Source organism: Phocoena sinus, chromosome 8 (genome assembly GCF_008692025.1).
Source record: "Phocoena sinus isolate mPhoSin1 chromosome 8, mPhoSin1.pri, whole genome shotgun sequence".
Lineage (NCBI taxonomy): Eukaryota > Metazoa > Chordata > Mammalia > Artiodactyla > Phocoenidae > Phocoena > Phocoena sinus.
The window spans coordinates 40,594,045-40,619,347 of NC_045770.1; the positions used below are offsets into that span (position 1 = coordinate 40,594,045).

At 36.1% G+C, this 25,303-nt stretch overlaps 1 protein-coding gene across 5 annotated transcripts in view; it reads right to left on the reverse strand.

Moving 5' to 3' along the window:
- The window catches only part of DEUP1 (deuterosome assembly protein 1), a 233,610-nt gene that overhangs the window by 60,628 nt on the left and 147,679 nt on the right, over window positions 1–25,303 (reverse strand). For 4 of the 5 annotated variants that reach the window (XM_032639856.1, XM_032639855.1, XM_032639858.1 and 1 more), the window contains 4 exons: window positions 14,526–14,697; window positions 12,805–12,900; window positions 5,698–5,832; window positions 937–1,050 (listed from right to left, as the gene is read on the reverse strand). In XM_032639856.1, coding sequence (XP_032495747.1) covers window positions 937–1,050; window positions 5,698–5,832; window positions 12,805–12,900; window positions 14,526–14,697 — 517 coding nt within the window. Of the gene's footprint in view, window positions 1–936; window positions 1,051–5,697; window positions 5,833–12,189; window positions 12,235–12,804; window positions 12,901–14,525; window positions 14,698–25,303 lie in introns of those variants that run through there. The other variant, XM_032639860.1, reaches the window with a different exon arrangement.

Here is a 25,303-nt window from a genome sequence, read left to right on the forward strand (position 1 = left end):
CAAACAAAAGAAAATGTATGTGAAGATAAACACCTAATTGTTAACAGTGTTTATATTAAATGGATAAGAATGAAATAGAGGATGAGGCTATCAGTTTTACATCACATTATTTTGTATTGTTGAATTCAGGGAACATGTATAACATATAATTCAAGTAACTTAAAGAAAGAATGAAAAATAAGTATATATCAAACAAAAATGTTTCTTACCAGCTTTAATAAAAATTCAAAATTCCTTAGGTAAGCCTTTAAGGCTTATTACAATCTAATATCCAACTCGCCAGCCTTCCCTCCCGCCTACTGCCCCTTCACCTCCCACATGGACTTCTAGCCAATTGGCCCACTTTCCATTCCCTGAATTTGCCTTTTGCTCTCTTGCCTCAGTGACTTTGCTCATGTTATTTCCACCACCTGGAATACATTCTCTCTTGTCTCAAAGTATAGCCATTCTTCTTCTAGGCCCAGGCCTAGGCCCACCCCTGCTGAAGGATGTTTCCTGACTATCTCAGTCCAAATTTTTCTCTTACTCCTTTGACCTCCAAAAGGATTTGTATCCTTTTCATTCTCTTGTCAGTAATTATCTGTAAACCTGTACATGTATTATCTGTGTCTAGGCTGTAAGGTTCTAGAGTGCCAGGACCAAGCAATCTTAAGACTTTCTAAATGACTTGCTCATAGGCATGCAAAAACATGTTATTTAATGACATAATAACAATGGAGACTTTTAATAGCACCACCTTCTGAGACATACAGACTAAAGTCACCATTACAGATATTTCATGCACTTGTAACTCTACCCAGTGTTGGACCTACTCTGGTTATTTTCCCTTAGTTGGCATTTGTATCTGTAGAAGGATTACATGCTGAATGGTAAAAAGAGTAATAGTATTTAACCTCTAATTTATTCTGATTTAGAGGATAGTATTAGATAATGTACCTGAAATTGATTACACTTCTCAGATAATACTTCTTGTTGAGCATCTAAAGAAACCAGATGAGTCTGATATAGTATCTCCTGCTTGTCCCATTCTCTTGACTTTGCTCCAAATTCCTGTAAAAAGTGGAGAGAGAAATATAAATTGAAAAAATTATTCATTTTAAAGCACAATGAACAGGGCTTCTTTCATTTGTACATCTTCTGAGAAAAAAAGTAAATCCATTCTTTCCCCATTAGGAAAACAAAAAAGTATCAAATCACTCATCTTGGATTTACTAATAGATATATCTTCTAATTTTTGCTAGGAAAGTATGGAATTGAATCCACTATTTTATTTTTATTTTTATTGGAGTATCGTTCCTCTACTGCATCTTTTTAAAAATAAGGATTTTGTTTGTTAAAAATATAAACAAATTTTATAACAAATACTGATAACAAATAGCAGAGTTTCAAACAATTTTTTGCATCAACCAGTACTTCCTTTCTATTTCCTGAGCTGACACCAGAAGTTTTTTTCCCTTCTTTCATTCTTTACACTCAGTCACCAAACCTGCTCCCTTGTTTTTGAGGGGGTGGGGCTTGGACTGATTTAGTGACCTTGTCCCCTGTGGCTTTCAAAACTGTTATCCCAGGTGAAGCCAAGATTGACCCATTCTTGAGAACAGACAGAACAACCATCTCAGGCCTCCGTTAGGCAGTACCAACTGGGCTAAGCTGGAGAAGAAGTGGTAGAACTCCTTGATACAGCATGCTCTCAGTTCTTCACCGTTTTGCTCAAGTAGTGTCTTCATGAAGCCTGGTTATCTGTTCACAAATTTATAAGAGGAAAGAATGTGGCTTTGGGAATCCCAAAGAAAACTTCACTGCTTCTCAATTTTGCCTAGGGCTGGCCATCATATCTCATCTTTCTGTCCAGGCTGTAAGCAACTTAAGGGTAAGGACTATGTATTTCATTATTTTGTATTGCTCACAGTGCATGACAAAGTGCCAGGCACCACGTACAGGGATGTACAAACAAAAGCATGGTATTAATATTTCCAAAAATGTAAACATTTCTCACTAAATTTTGCAAAGAAAACAATGTGGTTGGAAACAAACTCTATAGCTACTAAGTCCATAGCGATATATTACTGAATGTAGATACATGGCATGAATGCACCGATGTTTCCAATTATCAACTCAGTAGTATTAAGTGTAGTATTAGTAGTATTAGTGTCCAGCAGGTACTGTGGAGAGAGGAGAATTTGGAAGTATTTCATGATTAAAAGAAACAAATTTTTGAAAGAAAAAATCAATTTATATATAAAATAAAGTAGGGAAATGTACATGTAAATAATTGTGAAGTATTAGTACAATAATAGTGCCACATAAAAGCCATGCAGATGATGCCATGATTATCTTAGCCATCCCCAATAATACGTCAATTGGAAAAGAGTTCATTTGGCTAGAGAGATTGGCGATGTTTTGAAGATGGTTGAAATGACTGGATTGGCTAGCTGGAAAATAAATATACTAATTTAGAGAATGAAAGCTACAACTTGCTTAAAATGAGAATATGGCATTTCATATTTTCTATAGAGAAATGATTTTAAAGACTATTTGGGGAAATCTTCATTTTATAAATCCAAAAGTCCCAAAATAATCAGTGAAAGAAGGCTATAAATTGGGAGGCTTTTATAGTAATTAAAGGTGACCTGAAATTGAGTGGTGGTAAGAAAGATGGAGAAATATAGATAGACCCTGTTTTAAATATATAATAATACCCTGATAAATAGACCATATTTATTAAGATAAATGGACACAGTTCATTTAAAGTTATTGACTTTGATTCTGATATTTGACAATTTAAAATTAGGTACATGAAAACAGGGTCTTCAGAAATAGTGACAAATTTACAAAACTAGGTACACTTCAAATCAGTACAAGGTGGATTAAAAAATTGCTGTTTAATTTAGAAAGGAGTATTTGGAGTCAGAAGTCAAAATGTGGGCAAGGTTGACTTGCACAGTTCATATCTTTCAATGATATTAATACTTAACACCCAACAATCTCAATCTTGACAATAAATATTTCCTAGCATGCTTTAGGAGGAGGCAGGAACATCAGCCTCACTTCCTTACAAATTCTACAACAGGTAGAAATGAGGCCAAAAATTAGGCCAAACAAGGCTAAAAATGTGTGTCACAAGCATATAGGCTGGTCCTTATAACAGTCCTGGCTTCCTTGGTCTTACAGATGTATTGGTTTCAAGATCAGCAAACAAGCAAGCACATCTCCAGCAGTCATGGGGCCGTGCAAAGACAGAGAAAAGCTTTATGAGGATTTTGTAGAGACTGGAGGTGTCGGCCCAGGCTCCAGTTCCAGAGGCTCTGTACACTTGCTTAAACCTCCAGAGTACGTTCTCCACAGCTAGAAACCTTTTCTGGGTCTTGAAGTTTGAGAGTGGATCAGAGGCATTAAAATCAAAGTTTCTAGCAGAAGCTATATTATTATATATAGTTTTTAATCCCTCTACTAAATCTTGAGAGGTAGAATGACCATTTCTTTAGTGATTACTGTATGTCAGGGACTCTACAAACCTCCACTTGCAAGATAGTCTTAACTTTTTAGTATGAAAATGTCCATACTTACATAAAAGTAGAGAGTAAAACAAACTCCCATATACCCTTCACCCAGCTTAACTACTGTCAACTCAGTCCATCTATATTTCATCTATCGCTCCACCCATTCTTGTTGGAGTATTTTAAGGCAACTTCCAGACTTCATGTATTTTTACCCCCAAATGCTTGAGTGTGCATCTAAACACACATACACACACATATATTTTTTTCTTCCATAACCACAATGTCACTTATATTTTTAGTCCCCATTTATTGGTGAAAACTGTAATCTCTGTGAAGTTAACAGCTTGTCTAAAGGTCACAGGGCAAATAAATGAGTCAGTCAGGTCCTATTTTAAGTTGTAAACTGTCAGGTTCTTCCACTATAGCAAGCTGCTTCCCATTGCTCGATCGCTGTACCAGTGTATAAATGTTTGTCCCCAAGGAGAAACATGCTTAGATGTAGACTAAAACTGGAACAGCCCATCTCCTACACATTAATTTTTCAGATGCTTCTAAGCAAAAACAGGTACATGAAGCATTTCTGTAATAAAATAGATTAAACTGTATCTACATAGTGTGCTTAAAAATGTTTGTATAAGTACAAACATATCAAGTCATACTTTGCTACTAATTTCCACTATAATTTCATGAGATACATTTTATATAAATATTTAGCTCCCTAAATGTAAAATGTATACACACAAAGTACTTAATTTAAGGCTTTTTCTTTGTCCAAACAATTTATATGAATGTAATTCTCCCACTAATCCCCATGAGAAGTCAATCAATTGGAACATCAGTGACTTAACTGCATTTTCAGTGAAAGCTCGTGTATATTATGTCGCAGTCTTTGGGCATCTTCTGTGAGACCAGAATATTTCAGAAGCCAGTCGAGTTACACCACTGCAAGAGCCAGGGAGTTATACACAGTGCATTTTCCTAGAGGGTCAACCTTACTCAGTGGTAGTAATTTTGTATTTAAAAGAAGGCACATTTATTATTCAGTACAATATAAAATTTGCAGGAATTTAAAAACTAAAACCAAAGACTTCCAACAAAGTTCTTGCAATAGGCTGGTTTTAGGACTGTGATTCCAGATTTTTTTTTTTTCCTGCTCTTAAAAATATTTTGGAGGAAAAGTTTGAGAAGGACTTAATTGAAGAGTCATGATAAAGATGAAGAAGTATGAAACAGGGCAAGGACAATTAGATAGGAGAAAGACAGAGATAAGAGGCATTAGACAAAGGAAAGGGGCAAATCTGGGCTGGAATATGAGAGTAAGAGAAAGGAACACATCAAAGATTCCTCAGGGGTTTCTACCTGGTTGATTGGGAAGTACAGAACCATTACCTATTAACAAAGTAGAAGAAACTGAAATCATTGGCTGACGGTGGGAGAAGCTGGGGTTTAGGGCTTGAGAACAGTGAAAAAAAAATGACTGGGATAACATGATAGGGGTCAACTTGAGGTCAATTAAAAAACAATGATTGAGCAGCGCTGGGAATTTAGCTAAGGTTAGAGAACAGGGATTCATACTAGAATCTATTTGCTGTTATGTGACCAGTAGCAGGAATGCTCAAGGGCACAGGGAAGAAAAATAGCTGGTTTATTTTTTCCAAGGTTGGAAAGTTAAGGGGATTAAAATAAGTGTATCTATGTCATAGTAAACCTTTATAGGGACTGAGATTTTAGAATTTCCGGGTAACATGGGGTAGCTATATTGGAGTGGCACTACCTCTTCAAAGAAAAGATCCTGAAACTTCAAGCTCTGTTCTGAAAACTGCTATGAGGCTTCATTGGGATTTAAGTACCTCATAGTTAAACAGCCATTAAAAGATTTACTAGACACTCGCTTTAAGTGACCCCAGGGATGTCCTTCAACTTCACTCAACATCTGCATTCCTTTGAACTTTTTTTTTTGCTCTCCAAAAATGCTGATATACATAAAAGATGTATAAATCGAAGTGATGTTTTAATTCACTAAGTGCCTGAAGGGAAGGTGCACTAAGAAAATATATTCAATGAGAAGTTGATTTCTAATGGAGTTTGTTACCACAGCGGTACATGTCATTGTGTACACTAGAGACAAATAGCCCTCAACAGCAACAACAAAAACCCATCTCAATACACAGGGAGAAACTAAGAAAATATAGCTCACCTCTAATTTCTGGTTCAAATTGCTCAGTTCAAAGGGTATTTCTTCTTTGACGTGTGGTACTTCTTTTTGTCGAAATTTATTTTGTTTCATCTGGTGTAATCTCAGTTTTTCAAAGCTATTAGTTAGTTTGGAGAACTGTAAATAATACAGAATGATAACATTTTACTATTGGTTATTTCTAACTCGATTTCACGATAGTTCTTTTCTTGTGTACCTCTTTCAAAATTTAAGTCACGATTAGCAAATGCAGTAAAGCTTAAATGTTCCAATTAGTGAAGATAGAACTAGTTATTAAAACTAAATTATTGAAGTTGAACGCAATTCAGCTTTCATGTAAATTTGGAACTTCATTAACTGCCCAGTTAAACAGCGATTCACTTGATAAAATGTTTTGTTCAGTTTTGTCTTAACCATATGTAGCAAGGCTCAAAATTTAAAACAACCAAGTTTTTTTCTTATTTTTATTTAGTGACATCTTGTGTTGACGATTTTAATTTCAGTAACTCAATCTATAAAATAACCAACTTATACTCCATTTAAGAAAACTGACGACTTAATTTAAAAGATACAAACAACATACACTTATTCATGTTGATATAAGTTTAAATAAAATTAAATATCAAGCTTGATATGATCTTTTTCTTACCAGTAATTCTTGTTATAACTTAGACTCTGTATTATTTTTTTTCTTGCTTCTACTTTCAAGTAATTGATTATAAGTGTCATGGTCTATCAACATCTGTTGATAGGAAATTTCTAAATAACAAGATTTTTTGTTTTTTTTTTTTATCTTGAAATAAGTATAGATTCAGAGGAAGTTGCAAAGATATTACAGAGAGGTTCTGGGTCCTCTTCATCCAGTTTCCCCAAATATTTACATCTTATTGAACTATATAGTACAGTATCAAACCCAGGAAATTTATGTCGGTACAATATGTGCATGAGTGTATCAATAGTTCATTCCTTTTAATTGCTCAGTATTATTCCATGGTATGGATGTAACCACAGTTTGTTTGACCATTCACGTATTGAGACGTTTTTGGTTGCTCCCAGTTTTTGACTATTATAAGTAAATCTGTGACAATTGTGTCTACTTTATCTGACAGTAATGTAGTCATTGCTGCTTCCTTTTTCCTTCTCACATTGTTTTTAAAATTGATATATAATTCACCTACTATAAAATTCACCCTTTAGAGTATATACTTCATTGGTTTCTAGTATATTCATAGTTGTATAACTATCACACTATCTAATTTCAGAGTATTTTCATCACCTCCGTTAGAAACCCTATATCTATTAACAGTGACTACACATTTCCTCCTTCCCCAAGGCCTGGCAACAACTAATCTACTTTCTGTTTCTATAGATTTGCCTATTCTGATCATTTCATATTAATGGAGTCATACAACATGTAGTCTTTTGTGTCTGGTTTCTTTCACTTAGCATAATGTTTTCAAGGTTCATCCATGTTGTAGCATGTATCAATATTTCATTCCTTTTAATGGCTGAATAATATTTCATTGCATGGATATACCACATTTTGTTTATCCATTCATCAGTTGATGGACATTGGATTGTTTCCACTTTTTGGATATTATGGAAAAATGCTGCTATGAACATCTGTGTACAAGTTTTTGTGTGGATATATGTTTTAATTTCTCTTGGGTATATACCTAGGAGTAGAATAGCTGGGTCATATGGAAACTCTAAGTTTAACTTTTTAAGGAACTGCCAAACAGTTTTCCAAAGTGGCTGCACCATTTTTCATTTCCAGTGGTAATGTATAGGGTTCCAATTTCTCCATATCCTCACCAACATTTGCTGTTATCTATCATTTGGTTATAGCTATCAGCAGGTGTGAAGGGGTATCTCATTATGGTTTTGATTTGCATTTCCCTAATGACTAATGATGTTCAGCACTTTTTCATGTGCTTATTGGTCATTTATATATCTCCTTTAGAGAAACGCCTATTTATACCTATGCCCATTTTAAAATTTGGTCTTCTTTTTATTGTTGACTAGTAAGAGTTTTTTTCTTTTAATTCTGGACACTAGTCCCTTATCAAATATATGATTTGCAAATGTTTTCTCCCATTTTGTCAGTTGTCTTTTCACTTTCTTTTGGTGTGCTCTGAAGCACAAAGGTTTTTAAAATTTTCATGAAATCAAGTTTACCTAATTTTTCTTGTGCTTTTGGTGCCAAATCTAAGAAACTATTGCCTAATCCGAAATCATGAGGATTTACTCCTATGCTTTCTTCTAAGAGTTTTACAGATTTAGTTTTTATATTTAGGTCTTTGATCCATTTTGAGTTAATTTTTTTCTATGGTAAGGGTTGAACTTAATTCTTTTTCATGTGGATATCCAGCTGTCCTGTCACTGTTGAAAAGACTATTTTTTCTCCACTGAATTATTTTGGCACCACTTCTGCTTTCTGTTGATTAATATTTGTAGGGTATATATTTTTCTATATTTTTTTGTTTTTTCTATTTTTTACTTTCAATTTACATATGTAGTTATATTTGAAGTGAGTTTCTGGAACACAGCATATAGTTTGGTCATTTTTAAAATTTACTCTGTAAATCTCTATCTTTTAACACGTGTATTTAGACCATTTTCATTTAATGTAATTATTATTATGTTAGGGTTTAAGCCCGACATTTTTTTGTTTTCTGTTTGTTATCCAGGTTTTGTTTTCTCTGTTTTAGATTTCCTGACTTCCTCTGGGTTCTTTGAACATTATTTAGAATTCCATTTTGATTTATCTATAGTATTTTTGAATGTATTTCTCTGTATAGCATTTTTAGTTATTGCTCTAGGTGTAATATTATAGATACATAGCTTATTACAATCTACTGGTGTCAACATTTTACCAGTTCAAGTGAAGTGCAGCATCTTAGTTCTCTTTAATTCCCTTTGCCATGACCCATTTCTAACATTATTGTCTTTAAGAAATTTCTCAATATACATTAAGAATCACTTTAGACACTGTTATAATTTTTGCTTCAGCTGTCAAACAATTTATCAATAGAAAACTCAAGAGAAGTAAAGTCTATTGCATTTACCCATGTTTTCACTTTTTCCATTTTTTTTCTTCCTTCCTGATGTCTCAAAAGTCTTTATCATTTCCTTTCTACCAAGAGAACTTCCTTTGGCTATCCTTTTAGGGCAGATCTATTACTGACAAAATCTCTTAGTTTTCCTTCATTTGAGAATTTCTCAATTTCCTCTTGATTCTTAAGGATATTTTCTCTGAACATGGAATTCTGGGTTGACACTTTTTCTCTTTCAGCAATTGAAAAACATTCCACTTCCTTCTGGCCTCCGTGGTCTCTGATAAGAAATCCATTATCTGAATTGGTTTTTCTATATAGGCAAAGTGTTATTTCTCTCTTCCTGTTTCCAAGACTTTGTCTTAGTTTTCAGAACTTTGACCATGATGTGTCTTGGTGTAGATTTGTTTGGATTTATCATATTTGAGTGTCACACAGCCTCTTGAATCTTTTGCCAGGTTTTGAAACTTTTCAGTCATTACTTCTTTGAATACTTTTTCAGTCCTATCCTTTTTTCTCCTCTTTTCTGGGACTCTGATGATACAAGTTTTCAACCTCTTGTAATAATACTACAGGTCCTTGAGGTTCATTTTCTTTTAGTCTGTTTTCTCTCTGTTGTTCAGATTGGGTAATTTCTATTTTGCTATGTTCAAGTTCACTGATTATGTCCTCTGTCCTCTCCATTCTGCTTTTGAGCCTATCCATTGAATTTTTTTAGTTTGGTTATTGTATTTTTCAGTTATAAAATTTCTAACTGCTTGCTCTTTAGTTTTATTTCTTTGCTGAAACGTTCTAATTTAATTTGTTTCAGGGATGTTTGTAATTGCTCACTGAAGCATTTTTATAATAGCTGCTTTAAACTCCTTGTCAGATAATTCTAACACCTATATCAACTCAGTGTTGGTGTCTCTTGATTTCCTATTCTCATTCAAGTTGAGATCTTCCTTGTCTTCGGCGTGATGAGCGATTTTTTAACTGAGGCCAGTTTTGGGTATTGTGTTACATGACTCTGGATTTTATTTAAATATTGTGTTTTAGCAGTCCTTTTCTGACAACATCCCAGTAGGGAAAAATAGAATGCTGCCTCGTTGCTGTCAGCTGGCAGGGAAAGTCCAGGTCTTAACTTGGCCTCAGCTGGTAACTGGGAGGAGGTATTCCTCATTACTGCTGAGTGGGAGTGAGAGTTCAGGCTCCCCACATTTTCCACTGACAACACTTTGATTGGAGGGGCATAGGTGCCTTGTTACTGCTTCTCACACAGCCTTCAATGATGCTGTAGTGAGGGGCATAGCCCTGTTACTATGGAGAGGTGGTGAATGTCCTGACTGCTCATTAGGCTTCCTTGGATACCATTCCAGAGAAGAGGAGGAGGGCTGCCTCATCACCACCAGATGGGCAGAGAAGTCCAGGCTCTCCACATGGTCTCCACTGACACCATGGGCTGGGGAGGGCCTTGTTGACACCCTGTGGTGATGAAACTCCTGGATTTCCACTCAGTCTTCTCTGACTCCATCCAGGTTGGGGCCTGAGCTACCCCATTATAGATAGTAAGGGTGGAACTGAGGCTGTCCACTCAGTCTCTGCCAGTGAAGTGGGTTTGCAGCCATAGTCTTATTCTGTGGCCTTTGGCTAGTGTCAAGCAGTTATTATCTAAAAGTGTTTAATCTTGGTAGGTTGTCTTTTCTTCTGGTTTTTCAGTTGTAGGCAACAGGCTTTCCTTGGGGCTCTTTTTGTTTGATTGTGCCCACTGGAGTGTCTGGGTTGCTGGCTTCTCTGTTATCCAGTCTGGGATATAAGAGGTAAAAAGAAATTCCAGGAACTCATCACCATGTTGTTCCTTGGGTCCCAAGGTCCTAGTTGGTCTGTCTTTCCTCTCCACTTCTCAGAGTCTTCTTATTGTTTTATAAATAATGCCCAGGATTTCTAGTTCCATTTAGCAGGAAGAATAGGGGAAAGTACATTGACTCCATCTTTCCAGAAGTAGAAATCTCAAATATATATATAATTATAGTTTTATAATGGTTAGAAGGAAAAGAAAATATCCCATTTTATAAAAGGAAGCAATTTCTACAAGAAAGTTTTGACAGAGTTGAGTTTTTTAAGACAGAGTGTGGTAAAATGTACCCTTAAGAAATTTTAGGAAAATAAGGTTGCAAAGAAATGAGGAATTTCAAAGAAAGAAGCAGTAGAGTGAGACAGGAGCAACAAAAGCATGTTTGCCACAAGATATCATTTTCTGGTTAGAGAAATGACATATTACTAGTTATTATGCAAACCAAGTCATATACCTAGTACTTTTCTTTTTCTCTCTTTTTCCCTCCTTTCCTCTTCCTTCTCTTCTGCCTTCTCCCCCCAACTCTCTCCTTTCCTTTCTTTTAACCAGAGAAGAAAAGAGAGGCAGAAAACTGCAGCAGAAGCATATGGCTGTTCTCTCAACAACAATGTAGTGTTTCCAAAGTGTATTCTATGAAATACCTGTTTATGGTGTTTACACTGTAGCTGTGCTATGGTGTTAGTTGGTTTTAGTTTAAAAAACAAAAGGGTTCCATGGTCAAATATGTTTGAAAAATGATGGATTAAAAAGGCTAAATGGATGTTTTTAAAGCAAGACTTCTCACAGCCTGTAATACGCCACTATGCACTGTGAATGTCCAGGAGAAGAGGAAGAGTAAATAGCATTTCCTAAGCTTTCAGTGTTAGTACACAGAACAAATTTTTGTGAAAATTGCCGTAAAGACATTTGTTGGCTAGCTGGCAGTTGAGTAATAAAATAGAGCTGCAAAGCATCAAATGGCAAGGATTCATATATTAAATGACTGCTCAGTGCCTGTAAACAAGCCCAAAACTTTTTACCAACAGACATGAAAAAAAAAAATCCAGAAATTAAAGATCTGGTAAGCTGCAGCTGAACTCGTTAAATATAATTTAGAGATGGTACTTAACTTGTATCTAGATTTCTGTATTTTTTCAAACTTATTCCAGGTTGTGATCTCTTTGTTTATACTGAAAAATTATAGTGATTCAATATTTATGTTGCTATGTTAGAGCTTCATCTTTATAGAAAAAGTAAGGTTGATTGACTTAAGTGTTAAATGCTTAGAGTCTTAACTAGGAAAACCCATATAAAGTTTCATAATTCAAGCTCCCATCTAACAGCAGCTATTTAAATTGCAGGCAAAATATCTAGGTAGACTTAAGAGCTGGTCTTGTAAGATCATACCTATTAAGTGGAATCAAATGCTTCATATTCCTATTGTAATGGCTGATCACCTCCCTAAAAAGGTACATAAGGAGAAACTTTAACTTCTTTGGGCTCCTTTAACTATATTATCATCTGTGAAATCTCTGCACTCCAGAGAAAGCTGGTTATAAAGTAAAATTCATAATCAAACCATATTTCCCATTGATTAATTTACTAAGTGAAGCAAGGATACAGTACCTATGAGACCTGAGATGCTCAGATGCTTATTGCCCTATGTGTCACCTGTGGGAAGAAAGAGAAGACTTTTTGCTTCCTAGCACAGTGGGGAGTATAATATAGGGATAAATCAGAAAGAAATCAGTATCCCTCTCATCATATATGCAGAAGCCCTCTCATTTATGAAACAGCCCTACTAGTAATAAAGCAATAAAGACCAGTTTTGTTCTTTCAAATATCTATTTCATAATAGCAAACCTCCATATTTTAAATTGCCATAGAAGAAAGGACACCCCTATTAGGAAGTAGTGACTACAAAAGATAATACTTTGTTTTTGTTGTTCACAAAGCTAATTATCATGATATAATTAATCTACTAATCACTTGATAAATAGAAAGCCATTAGTCTAGCACTGTGCTAAGAGTTAAAGGGATACAGAGCTGACAATCTAATAAAAGAGACAAAATCAATACACATAAAACAATGAAAGACAGGGCCAAACATATAACCTGTAGTTGAAATACTAGAACTTTTGCTTGTACTAAAAATAATTCATTTTAACAAAATTAACACAATTTTATAGGTCAAAACATATACCAAAACATATAATATTAAATTGTAATAAGTTTCCTTACTTGAGCTCTTAGGGTTTGTAGTTGTCCTTCGTAATTCTGAGTCATTGCTAAGTTACATTTTTCCAAACTGTCCAACTTCTGTCTAAGTAACCCCACCTGAATTAAGAATAAAATTTAATTTTTCTAAATTTTGCCTGACAAAATCAGAAAATATACAAAAGAGGAGTACAGTTCAAATAAAACTGCTGTACCAAACCAAGAATAAATATTTGTACTGTGGTTCTTAGAATAGTTATTAATAATTAAATTCACAAAAACCAAATGTAGCTAGCACTATTCCACTGGGTACACATTAAGACAGTATGGTATGGATGTTTGACAAAAGATCCTTCTCACCGGCACATTCTAAAGCAAGATTTAAAATTTACTTCACATTATCTTTTTGGAAGGCTTATGTCATTGTTCCTGGGGCAGAACCCCTGCAGACACACTTCAGCCTTTATTTTAGGTGCTACTACCTTCAATGGGAGCTCTGTTTTAGTGGTGTTGTGGAATAATTGTTACATTTTTATAAGAACTAACAAATTAGAAAGAAAAAGAAAAATGTCTAAGAGGAGTTCTTAGGGATTTGGCTTACAGAATTTGTCTGCTTAAAAAGTAGGCGAGGCCCCTGTTCGCACATCTGTATTGTGACAGGTACAAAAGTGAGAAAATAGTCCCTTCCATATGCCAGGTCTTATGACCTGCCTCTATTGATAACTAACTAGGCCAAACATTAACTTAGTTAACCATGACAAAAAACTAAGTTCCAGGGCTTCCCTGGTGGCGCAGTGGTTGAGAGTCCGCCTGCCGATGCAGGGGACACGGGTTCGTGCCCCGGTCCGGGAGGATCCCGCATGCCGCGGAGCGGCTGGGCCCGTGAGCCATGGCCGCTGAGCCGGCGCGTCCGGAGTCTGTGCTCCGCAACGGGAGAGGCCACAGCAGTGAGAGGCCCGCGTACCGAAAAAAAAAAAAAAAAAAAAAAACTAAGTTCCATTGAGAGGCCACTAGAGTTAGAAAAATGGCCACTGAACAAGTTGACTTGATGTTTTAGTTATTAGCATGTGACCAGTAAACATGTTTCTTATGCCTCACCCCAAAGAAAAATTCACAGACATGAAAGTCCACATCAGGTGAAGCGTATGCCTTTCCTGAACTCCTCTGCAGGCCCGAGAGCACTCAGACCTCCTTCTAACATCACCAGCTTGGCCACAAGCACCTTCTCCGGGGCCCAGGGCATTCCTCCCAAGTGGGCGCCCAGGTAGACACACACTCCCTTCACCAAACTGTTTTCTCTCTTGTTATGCAATCAAGGCTTTACCTTTTACTTCTTTTAGGAAAGATTTTTCTAGCAGATGAGAAAAGGCAAATGCTCCTGAACTCTGCCTCATCCAAAGGCACAGCTTTGTTGACTACTTTGTTTCTACAGCAGCAAAAGCACGGACATCTTTGCTTGCAAACAGCATTTACTTCACATACGTATTGAATGTTTGTTCACTTCCCTAGAGGACATTGACTAGACTCTATTTCTGTCTGCATTGGCAAATTACTACCGGTTTAAGCTCTGCTTGCCGCTTATTTGATAGAATACACGTAGCACACTGTGACAGAATTTCAAGCTATGAATGCTATTGCTGATGCCTGATAAAAAGTATGTGTAATGAAAAATATATTCGGACAGGACAAATACTATTTATAACAGTCTGAGGAATTAACAATTTATTAACACATCTATGCAGTACCTCTTGACCTTTCTGTTCTAAACAAGTTTGTGCACTTGCCAACTCTTGATCCCGAAGATCTAATCGTGTCTCCAGAGCCCGCATCTTCCTTTCCCAATCCAGTTTTTTGTTGTTTACCATGATGTCAATTTGTTCCATTAATTCCTTAAGCTCAGCCTCACAAGGAGAAACTCTGGCAATTGTAGAAAAGTAAAATACATTTAAAAAGAGTGAAATGTGAGAACAAGAAAAATTATGATCTTGCTTTGAATAGCTTGATCGTTATTTCCTCAAATTGTTCAATTATTTAAATAGGAAGAATTCCGAAAACCAGAGGTTAACGTTTTAAATTAAAACTAAAAGCTAATTTCAGAGCTAACAGTGTACATACTTTTCAAAGGCATTTTAAAAAGTACAGTTGCTGCCATAATATAATGCAATATATTGATAGTCACTGCCTGCACTTCTCTTATGTACTGGTGGTAATGCATGGATCTCCCTGACCCAAAAGTTTTGACTTAGACAAGGGAGTCCTAAAATGAAAAAACTATTGTGTGGATTACATCAAAAATAAGGTCACAATAAAGAAAGTTAGTTTAAAAATAATAAATTAATTAATTTTAGAGTGGGCTAATTCAAAGGAAAATTCTAATTATGAAAAATGATTCCATGCTCTTACATGTAAATATACATATACCTATGTGCCTATCATAAGTTGAGGAGGTTTGACGGCAGGTCAGCTGGGGTTTCAATTGTGCCTGCCAGGGAGAGAGGAACAAGCCCAGGCTAGGTAGGACCAGATTCAAATGTACTATCTGGGCTACACTGCTGCTCCTTCAGGAGAGAAACTTGGTGTGATCTGGCTGGTGGTATCTCTTCGGAAGGAATCTAAGTGGGCAGGTGTGGGCAGAGTAATGTAAGATTTTAGACAACGGGGATACTATTAGTCAGAAAAGTGGTAATATTTTGAGTCTAGGAAGGTCTACTGTGTTTGAAACAAGACGCTTGATGATAACTAGAATTACAGAGACCGAGAGTAGGAGAGATTGCTAAGTGCTCCCAGGGCAGGGTTCTCCTTCATAGAAGCTGAAGCATTCTGCAAGGACCTGGTATAAATCCAGTCATTCAGCCTGGATAAGTAGGTAGATGTTGAGACCTCAGACTTCAGCTTAAAGAACACACAAATGTCCAGATGAGAAAAGCAAGTTACTTCAGTATCCATTCAGTGGTGCTAATAGGGCTTCCAATATATTTGCCTAGCTGGGAGGAAGGCAGGAGAGGCAGGTGTAAAAGACATCATTTCCTCCATTTAGTTGCACCAAATCAGAATTTTAGGGCTAATTAAGGATCATTTAGCATTTTTAAAAAACTGAAGCCCGGAGACATCAAGGTCACACATTAATTAATGGAAGAGACAGAACTAGATCTTAGACGGCTGCTTCCCATCTTAATTAAGCTCCTTCCTGTATACCACACAGCAAAAGACATGGTGTTTTGCATAAGAACTTGTTTGAAAAATGTAGTACAAATTAGCTCTGTTGCAATAGGTTTAGAAATAGGTATTTGAACTCAAAGAACTCAGAATTTCCAGAATCCCTTTCTCAAGTACCCAGAGTCATCCTGAACAAGAGATGTCCCTTTGATTGGCTTATTCAACAGCAGATTCACCAGTTTTGACACCACAGAGGTTTTAAGTACAAAATGCCATTCTTAAGTCTTCTAACATTCCTGGGCTAAGGCCCAAAGGCTCTCAATTTTTACTTAAAACCTAAAACAAGTCTGAGGAAAGGAAATACTAGTTCCTCTATAAAAAACTTGATTGGATTTTGGTTGGAGTTCTGATGTGGGGAAAAACAACAGAACGAAAAGAATGGTTTTCACACCATTTTTATTTCATAACAACATGTATCACCCTTTACTGTAAATACATTTTGTCTATTTTTTTCTGCTGGTGTAAGCTCTGAAAGAAAAAGGACTACATCAGTCTTGTTCATCACCATCTCCCCAAGGCTTAGCACAGTGCTCCAGCACATAGCAGATGCTCAATAAATCTCTGAAGAGTCAACAAATGAGTTTTTTCCATTACTATCTCCTTGGCATATAGGAATGTACCATGCTAATAGAATTAAAATATAGGCCTAAAGTAGAGTGTGGCATAATATGAGCTACTCAATCAGTATTGTTAAATAAGTGAACAAAGTGTTTATTTCCTGGTTATGACTATGATATGCAAAAGTAAGAATATTAGACTTCAAGGTGGAAGGGCTTTTACAAGACATCTAGTCCAACTACCCATTCAGTGTTTGCATACCTTCCATAAATGTTTCTGGAGAGAATCATCTATCATAACCCACTGATCAGATTCAGCAAATCTAGGACAGAGCCCAGATTCTGCATTAGTAACAAAGGTATCAAGTACATGCCACTTGGTGCATGTCAAAGTTTGTGATCTATTTTGTAATATCACTGCCAAGAGGTCACCCAGCCTAGGTCTGAACTTTTCCTTTAGCAGGTAACCACTGTCTGAGATTGCATCTAAACAGAAGTGGGTTTTTAAAAGTTCTTTCTTATACTGAAGAACTTTTTCATCCACTGGTCCTAATTTGATCCATTGTAACCACTGAGAACAAATGCCTTTTCAACACTGTAGACTATAAAATACTTGAATACAGTTATCAATATGCTGAATACAGTTATCAGTGTACCTCCAGATTCTCCCTGAGTCTTCTCAATGTTCAATATTTGAGACTGAACATACTAACAGACAATGCCAGAATATACGGTAATGGATTCTGACCCAAAACCTTTGCAGCAACAGTCCTAGAATGGTCAAGACTTGGTCAATGACTGACAGCTTCCCCAATTTTGCCTGCACTTCCAACTCAGGACCAACCAGAGAAAGGCAAATACGTTCCCCAAACCAATCACATAGGAGGCCCTGCTTCTAACCATCCTGCCTCTAGCTTCCCCATGTCGACGGCCTAGGGCTGAGGCATACCTGAAGCCTTCTGGTTTTTCACTGTTAAGCCTTCCCACTCTCCTGCCTGTCTTTGAGTCTGCCAAATGCAAGTGATAGCTGACTCCCTTTTTATAGAAATCTTTGAATAAATAGCCTTCATTTGTTCTTATTAAGTGGTCTTTGTTTATTTTCACAAGTTATCTTTATTTCCTTCAATTGCTTGTAGAGATTTTTTTTTTCTCTACCATTCACTACCTAGTATACTGTCTAGGAAATACTACATGCTTAATATACAGTTGTTGAACTGTGTATTAGTTGAAGAAATGAATGACTATTTTAAGATTTTCAGAACCTTCATAATCCTGGTGGCTCTCCTCTGAACAAGTTCCTTCCTGTTTGTCGATTTCCTCCTTGAAATGTATTGTTCAGAACTTTAACATGGTACCCAAGGTATGGTCTAATTAGCTCAGAGAGGGACTCTCACATCCTTTGTTTTAGGTGATACATACTTTCATTCAAGCAGATGAAGATCACCTCAGCTTTGAATTTGGGAGGGGGAAGGGTAAAGCAGTGATATCATATGACTTTTAAGGAGTTTTTTCTTGCTAAACACGCTTTTTCCTTTTCATGAATGCTATGAGTAGAGCCACCTACTCACTATCTTGTGATTGTTTCATTTTGGGGGATGCTCCAAGGGCAGGGATTTATATTTATTTTCATTACATTTCAGTGTTACAGTTTCAGCCTCGATGTAGGTTGTCATCACTGATTCTTTAAGGAAGCAAACATTCACAGGTGACTTCTCCCCACTGTGAGAGGAACTAGGAAGATAGAGACACAAGACCAACTGTCTGTGTATAGGAAGACTTGCAAGGCAGGCAGGTACAGTAACAGATTGATGAATACATACAGTTCTTTTGGGAACAGAAAGGAGGGGCCCGAATACCCCTTGGGTATTGGACAGCGTGGACTATCACAGAAGACTTCCTGAAAGAGGTAACACCTGAGCATATATTTTGTGATCCTGGTACTGTCAGAGAATATATTCACTATACCTCCCAATTTTGTGTCAGCAGCAGATTTGATAAGCATTACTTGTTTTACATATACAGTTTTTTTTCATACAAGTGATTGTTAAATGTCATAAAGGACAGGAGACAGGACAGAGCCCTCTGGCCTTCCATTATCAAGCCCTTCAGGGTCACAGTGATCTGTTGATTATTTCTTTTATTATAATCAGATGTTAATCCACTTAATTAACCTTACTTTTTTTCCCACAAAATATGTGGTGAAAAGCCCTATAAAATATGCCAAAGCCCAAGTACATCTCTGTCTATATGTTCTCTGATGTACCAGCATATTTGCACTTTGAAGCAAGGCTGGTCTAGCATGCAGTGGTCCAGGTGCATCCACGCTGAGTCCTGGTGGCCACTGCTTTCTCTTCTGGATGCTCACAAACCACTGATAATCTTTTCCAGAGTCTTACCTAAGATTTAGTCAAACACACTTTTACATCAAATTCAGCTTTTGGTCATATTTAATACTCCCTTTTGAAAGTCAATGGTCTAATCTTGTAGTATATTTTCCCTTCTTCAGTTTCTCAGAGATAATTAATAGCAGTTCAGCTGTCTCAGTATCAATATCTGTTCCTAAATCTAGTGAACTTTAAAATAAAATACAAAAGGCTTAGTTTAGCCTCCTCCATAACTGGACAGTACATTATTTATATTTGTATTTCTTCCTTTAGTCAAATGCTGACTAACACTATGCTAATTACTTTCCTGTACTTCCTGTCATGAAGCCTCATAACATCCCATAAAGTAGACCTTATAATTCCAAGTTTAGAAAAGTTGACTGAGGAGCTAAAAAAGAAAAAAAAAAATTCTCTGAATCTTTCAGCATTGGAGACTGGTTGGATTGTGCTGGATAACACTACTTAAGACATGTAAACCCCCGCCCTAACTATTGGGTTTATCCTTGGGAGCAATTCACAAGAGAAAGATCCTGAGGTCAGGACAGCAGTCTGAATGCATTAAGCCAGAAAGGAGGGGGCACATTGAGACTTGCAGGGTAACATATCAGTCTGGGGATCCTAGAGTTAAAATATCAGGACATCATTATTTGGAGATGAAGAGAGAGCAAACTAGAAAGCTGGTGATGTAAATGGGGGCAGTAGTGGCAAGTGTGTTGGGAAAGGGCAGGGGAATGGAATGTGGAGAGAGTCATTCAGAGTAAAAGGGGCTAGAGTAAGATACATGTAATATATGTCACCCCAAAGTCCTTTAACAATGGGCTTAGGTGCTGATTCTTTTTTTTGTGTGTGTGTGATAGGCAGGCCTCTCACTGTTGTGGCCTCTCCCGTTGCAGAGCACAGGCTCCGGACGCGCAGGCTCAGCGGCCATGGCTCATGGGCCCAGCCACTCCACGGCATGTGGGCTCTTCCCAGACTGGGGCACGAACCCATGTCCCCTGCATAGGCAGGCGGACTCTCAACCACTGCATCACCAGGGAAGCCCAGGTGCTGATTCTTAAAAGGCAGATCTTCATCAGACAGATAACTATGGTGACCATATGATTTGTTATCCAACCCAGGACAATTTTAAAAGTGAAAGGGGCACTAATGTTAATTATTCCAGGACAACAGATATAAACAGTGGCTGTTCTCGGCAAACTGAAATGTAGGGTCAGTCTATACATCACCAGTCTGGAAAACAGAAGAGGATAACAGGTCTATTTTAAAAAAAAAAAAAAGAGTGAGTTCAGTTTAGGACATGAGAGGTGTCTGACAGAAATGGATCTTCACCTTGGGAGAGAGAAGAGGGGCTTTGCCTTAAAAAACAAATATAGAAGTCATCACGGAGAAAGGGGAGGGAGAGAGGAAGGGAAGCAGGGAGAAAAAATAAAGAGGACACTATTTCATGCAACATGGACAAGCCTAAGAAAATGAGTTTCCAAAAGGCTGATGAGCAATCTTATCAGGTCTTACCTTTTTCAAAATATTCTAATAAAACTCATTTTAAAAATGTATTAACATACTATCTGTCTTAGTTATATTACTATTATTTAGTTCTACTAAATGTATAGTGACACAATGTATTCAAAGTGGTGAAAGAAAAAAATTTTCAACCAAGACTATTCTAACCAGCAAAAGTTATCATTCAGAAAAGATATAAAGAATTTTCCAGAAAAGCAAAAGCTAAAGGAGTTCATCACCACTAAATTGGCCTGACAGGAAATGTTAAAGGAACTTCTTGAAGCTGAAAAGAAAGGGCACTGATTAATAACAAAAACACATATGAAAGAATAAATCTCACTGGAAAGGTAAATATATAGTAAAGGTAGTGAGTTAATCACTTATAAAGCTAGTAAGAAGATTCAAAAACAGGTAGTAAAAATAACTATGATTACAACAATTAAGGGATATACAAGATGAAAAGATGTAAAATGTGACATCAAAAACATTAAATGCAGCAAGGGGAAGAGTAAGAATGTTGAGCTTTACAATGGTATCAAACTTAAGTTATTATCAACTTTATATCAACTGTTATAGATAGCAATTGTTACATGTAAACCTCATGGTAACCACAAAGCAACAACCTATAGTAAATACCCAAAAGACAAAGGAATATAAGCATACCACTAAAAAAAGTCATCAAATCACAAAGGAAGAGAGCAAGAGAAGAAGAAAGGAACAGAGAGGAACTGTAAAAACAGGTAGAAAACAATTAACAAAGTGGCAGTAAGTGCACAGCTATCAATAATTACTTTAGGGATTTTCCTGGTGGTCCAGTGGGTAAGACTCCACACTCTGAACACAGGGGCCTGGATTCCATCCCTGGTCAGGGAACTAAATCCCACATGCATGCCACAACTAAGAGTTCACATGCTGCAACTAAGAGTCCGCACGCCACAACTAAGAAGTCCACATGCCGCAACTAAGAAGCCCTCATGCCACAACTAAGAGTCTGAATGTCACAGCTAAGAAGTCCACATGCCACAACTGAGACCCAGCACAGGCAAAATGAATAAATAATAAATAAAAATAATTTTTAAAATTGAAAAAAATAATTACTTTAAATGTAAATGGACTAAATTCTCCAATCAAAAGACACAGAGTGGCTGAACAGATAAGAAAATAAGGCCCATCTATATGCTGCCTACAAGACGCTCATTTAGGATGTAAGAACACACATAGACTGAAAGTGAAGGGATGGAAAAAGATATCTCATACAAATGGAAACTGAAAAAAAAGTTGGAGTAGCTATACTTTTATCAGACAAAATAGACTTTAAAACAAAAACTGTAACAGAGACAAAAAAGGGCATTGTATAATGATAAAGAAGTCAATCCAACAAGAAGATATAACATTTGTAAATATTTACACACCCAACATAGGAGCACCTAAATATATAAAGCAAATATTAACAGACCTAAAGGGAGAAATAGACAGCAATACACTAATAGTAGGACACTATAATACTCCACTTACATTAATGGATAGATCATCCAGACAGATAATCAATTAAAAAACATCAGCCTTTAAACAACACATTAGACCAGATGGACTTAGTAGATATTTATAAAATACTCTATCCAAAAGCAACAAAAACACAGTCTTCTCAAGTGTACATGGATCATATGTTAGGTCACAAAACAAGTCTTACTAAATTTAAAAGGACTGAAGTCATATCAAGCAACTTTTCTGACCACAGTGTTATGAAACTAGAAATTTATTATACAAGAAAACTGGAAAATTCACAAATGTGTGGATATTAAACAACATGCTACTGAATAACCAAAGGTTCAAAGAATAAATAAAAAGAGATAGTAAAAAAATACCTTGAGACAAATAAAAATGGGTATGTAACATACAAAATTTATGGAATGCAGCAAAAGTAGTCCTAAGAGGGAAGTTTTAGCTATAAATACCTACCTCAAGAAAAAAAAAGTCTCAAATAAACAATCTAACTTTACACCTCAAGGAACTAGAAAAAGAACAAACAAAACCCAAAGTTAGTAGAAGGAAGGAAATAAAAAGATTAGAGCAGAAGTAAGTGAAATAGAGATTAAAAAGACAATAAAAAAAGATCAGTGAAACTAAGCTGGTTCTGTGAAAAAGATAAATAAAATTGACAAACCTCTAGCTAGACTCACCAAGAAAAAAAGAGAGGACTCAAAACCAGAAATGAAAGAGGAGATATTATAACTGATACCACAGAAATAAACAGATAAGAGACTACTATGAAAAATTATACACTAACAAATTGGACAATCTGGAAGAAATGGATAAACTCCTAGAAATATACAATCTACCAAGACTGAATCATAATGAAATAAAAAATCTAAACAGACTGACTGCTAGTAAAGAGATTGAATCAGTAATCAAAAACCTCTCAATAAACAAAAGTCCAGAACCAGATAGCTTCACTGGTGAATTTTACCAAACATTCAAAGAATTAATACCAGTCCTTTTCAAACTCTTCCAAAAAAAAGGAGGAGGGAACTCTTCCAAACTCATTTTATGAGGCCAGCATTACCTTGATACTGAAACCGGACGAGAAAGTCACAAGAAAAGAAAATTACCTGGTGAACACAAATGCAAAATCCTCAACAAAATATTAGCAAACCAAATTCAACAGGCATACACTACGATCAAGTGGGATTTATTCTAGGGATGCAAGGATGATTCAACAACCACAAATCAGTCACTGTGATATGTCACATAGACAAAATAAAGGATAAAAATCATATGATCATATCAATAGATGCAGAAAAAGCATTTGACAAAATTCAACATCCATTATGACAAAACCCCTCAATAAAGTGGGTACAGAGGGGACATACAAAAGTACTTCAACATAATAAAGGCCACATGTGACATGCCTACATCATACTCATAGTTTTTCCTCTAAGATCAGGAACAAGAAAAGGATACCTACTCTTACCACTTTTATTAAATATAGCATTGGAAGTCCTAGCCAGAGTAATTGGGCAAGAAAAAGAAATAAAAGGCATCCAAATTGGAAAGGAAGAAGTAAAACTGTCACTCTATTAAGATGACACTATATATATATATATATATATATATATATATATATATATATATATATATATGGTATAAAGACTCCATCAAAAAACTGTTAAAAACTAATAAACAAATTCAGTAAAGTTGTAGGATAAAACATCAATATACAAAAATCTGTTGTATTTAAATAAACTAATAATGAACTATCAGAAAGAGAAATTAAGCAAACAATCCCATTTACAATTGCATCAAAAAAGAATAAAATACCTAGCAATAAATTTAACCAAGGAGTTGGAAGACCTGTATATTGAAAACTACAAGACATTAAAGAAATTGAAAACAATACAGATAAATGGACAGATATTCCATGTTCATGGATTGGAAAAATTAATATTGTTAAAATGTCCATACCACCAAAATCAATCTACAGATTCAATGCAATCCCTATCAAAATCCCTATCCCAATGGAATTTTTCACAGAAATAGAACAAATAATCCTAAAATTTGTAGAAACCATAAAAGACCCCAAATAGCCAAAGCAATCTTGAGAAAGAACAAAGCTGAAGGTATCACACTCTCTAATTTCAAACTACATTACAAGCTATAGTAATTTAAACAGTATGATATTCAGAGAAAAGCAGACACACAGATCAAAGGAACAAAATAAAGAGCCCAGAAATAAACCCAAGCATATATGGCTAAATAATTGATGACAAAGAAGCCAAGAATACACAATGGGGAAAGGACAGTCTTTTCTATAAATGGTTTTGGGAAAATTGGACAGCCACATGCAGAAGATTGAAACTGGACTAATACTTTTACACTATACACAAATATTAACTCAGAATGGATTAAAGACTGGAGCATAAGCCCCAAAATTATAAAATTCCTAGAAGAAAACAGGTGGTAAAGCTCTTTGACATTATGCCTTGACGATGATTTTTTGATTCTCACACCAGAAGTACAAGGAACAAAAGCAAAAATAAACAAGTGGGACTACATCAAACTAAAAAGTTTCTGCATAGCAAAGGAAATCATTGACAAAATGAAAATGGAGAAAACATTTGCAAATATCCAAAATATATAAACAACTAATACAACTCAATACAAAAAAGTATGATTAATAAATGAGCAGATCTGGGGCTTCCCTGGTGGTGCAGTGGTTGAGAGTCCGCCTGCCGATGCAGGGGACACGGGTTCGTGCCCCGGTCTGGGAAGATCCCACATGCCACGGAGCGGCTGGGCCCGTGAGCCATGGCCACTGAGCCTGTGCGTCTGGAGCCTGTGCTCCACAACGGGAGAGGCCACAACAGTGAGAGGCCCCCATACCGCAAAAAAAAAAAAGCAGATCTGAATAAACATTTTTCCAAAAAAGACATATAGATGTCCAAAAGACACATGAAAAATGCTCTTTATCATTAATCTACATCACTAATCATTAAACATAATGCAAAAAACCCCCACAATGAGATATCACCTCACACCTGTCAGAATGGCTATTATCAAAATGACTAGAAATATAAAGTGTTGGCAAGGATGTGGAGAAGAGAGAACACTTGTACACTGTTGGTGGGAATGTAAATTGGTACAGTTGTTATGGAAAACCGTATAAAGGTTCCTCAAAAAATTAAAACTAGAACTACCATACGATCTAGCAATTACACCTCTGGGCATTTATCTGAAGAAAATGAAAACACTAACTTGAAAAGATATATGCATCCCCATGTTCCTTACAGCATTATTTAACAATAGCCAAGTTATGGAAACAAAGTAAACGTCCATTGATGGATAAATGGATGAAGATGTGGTACATGT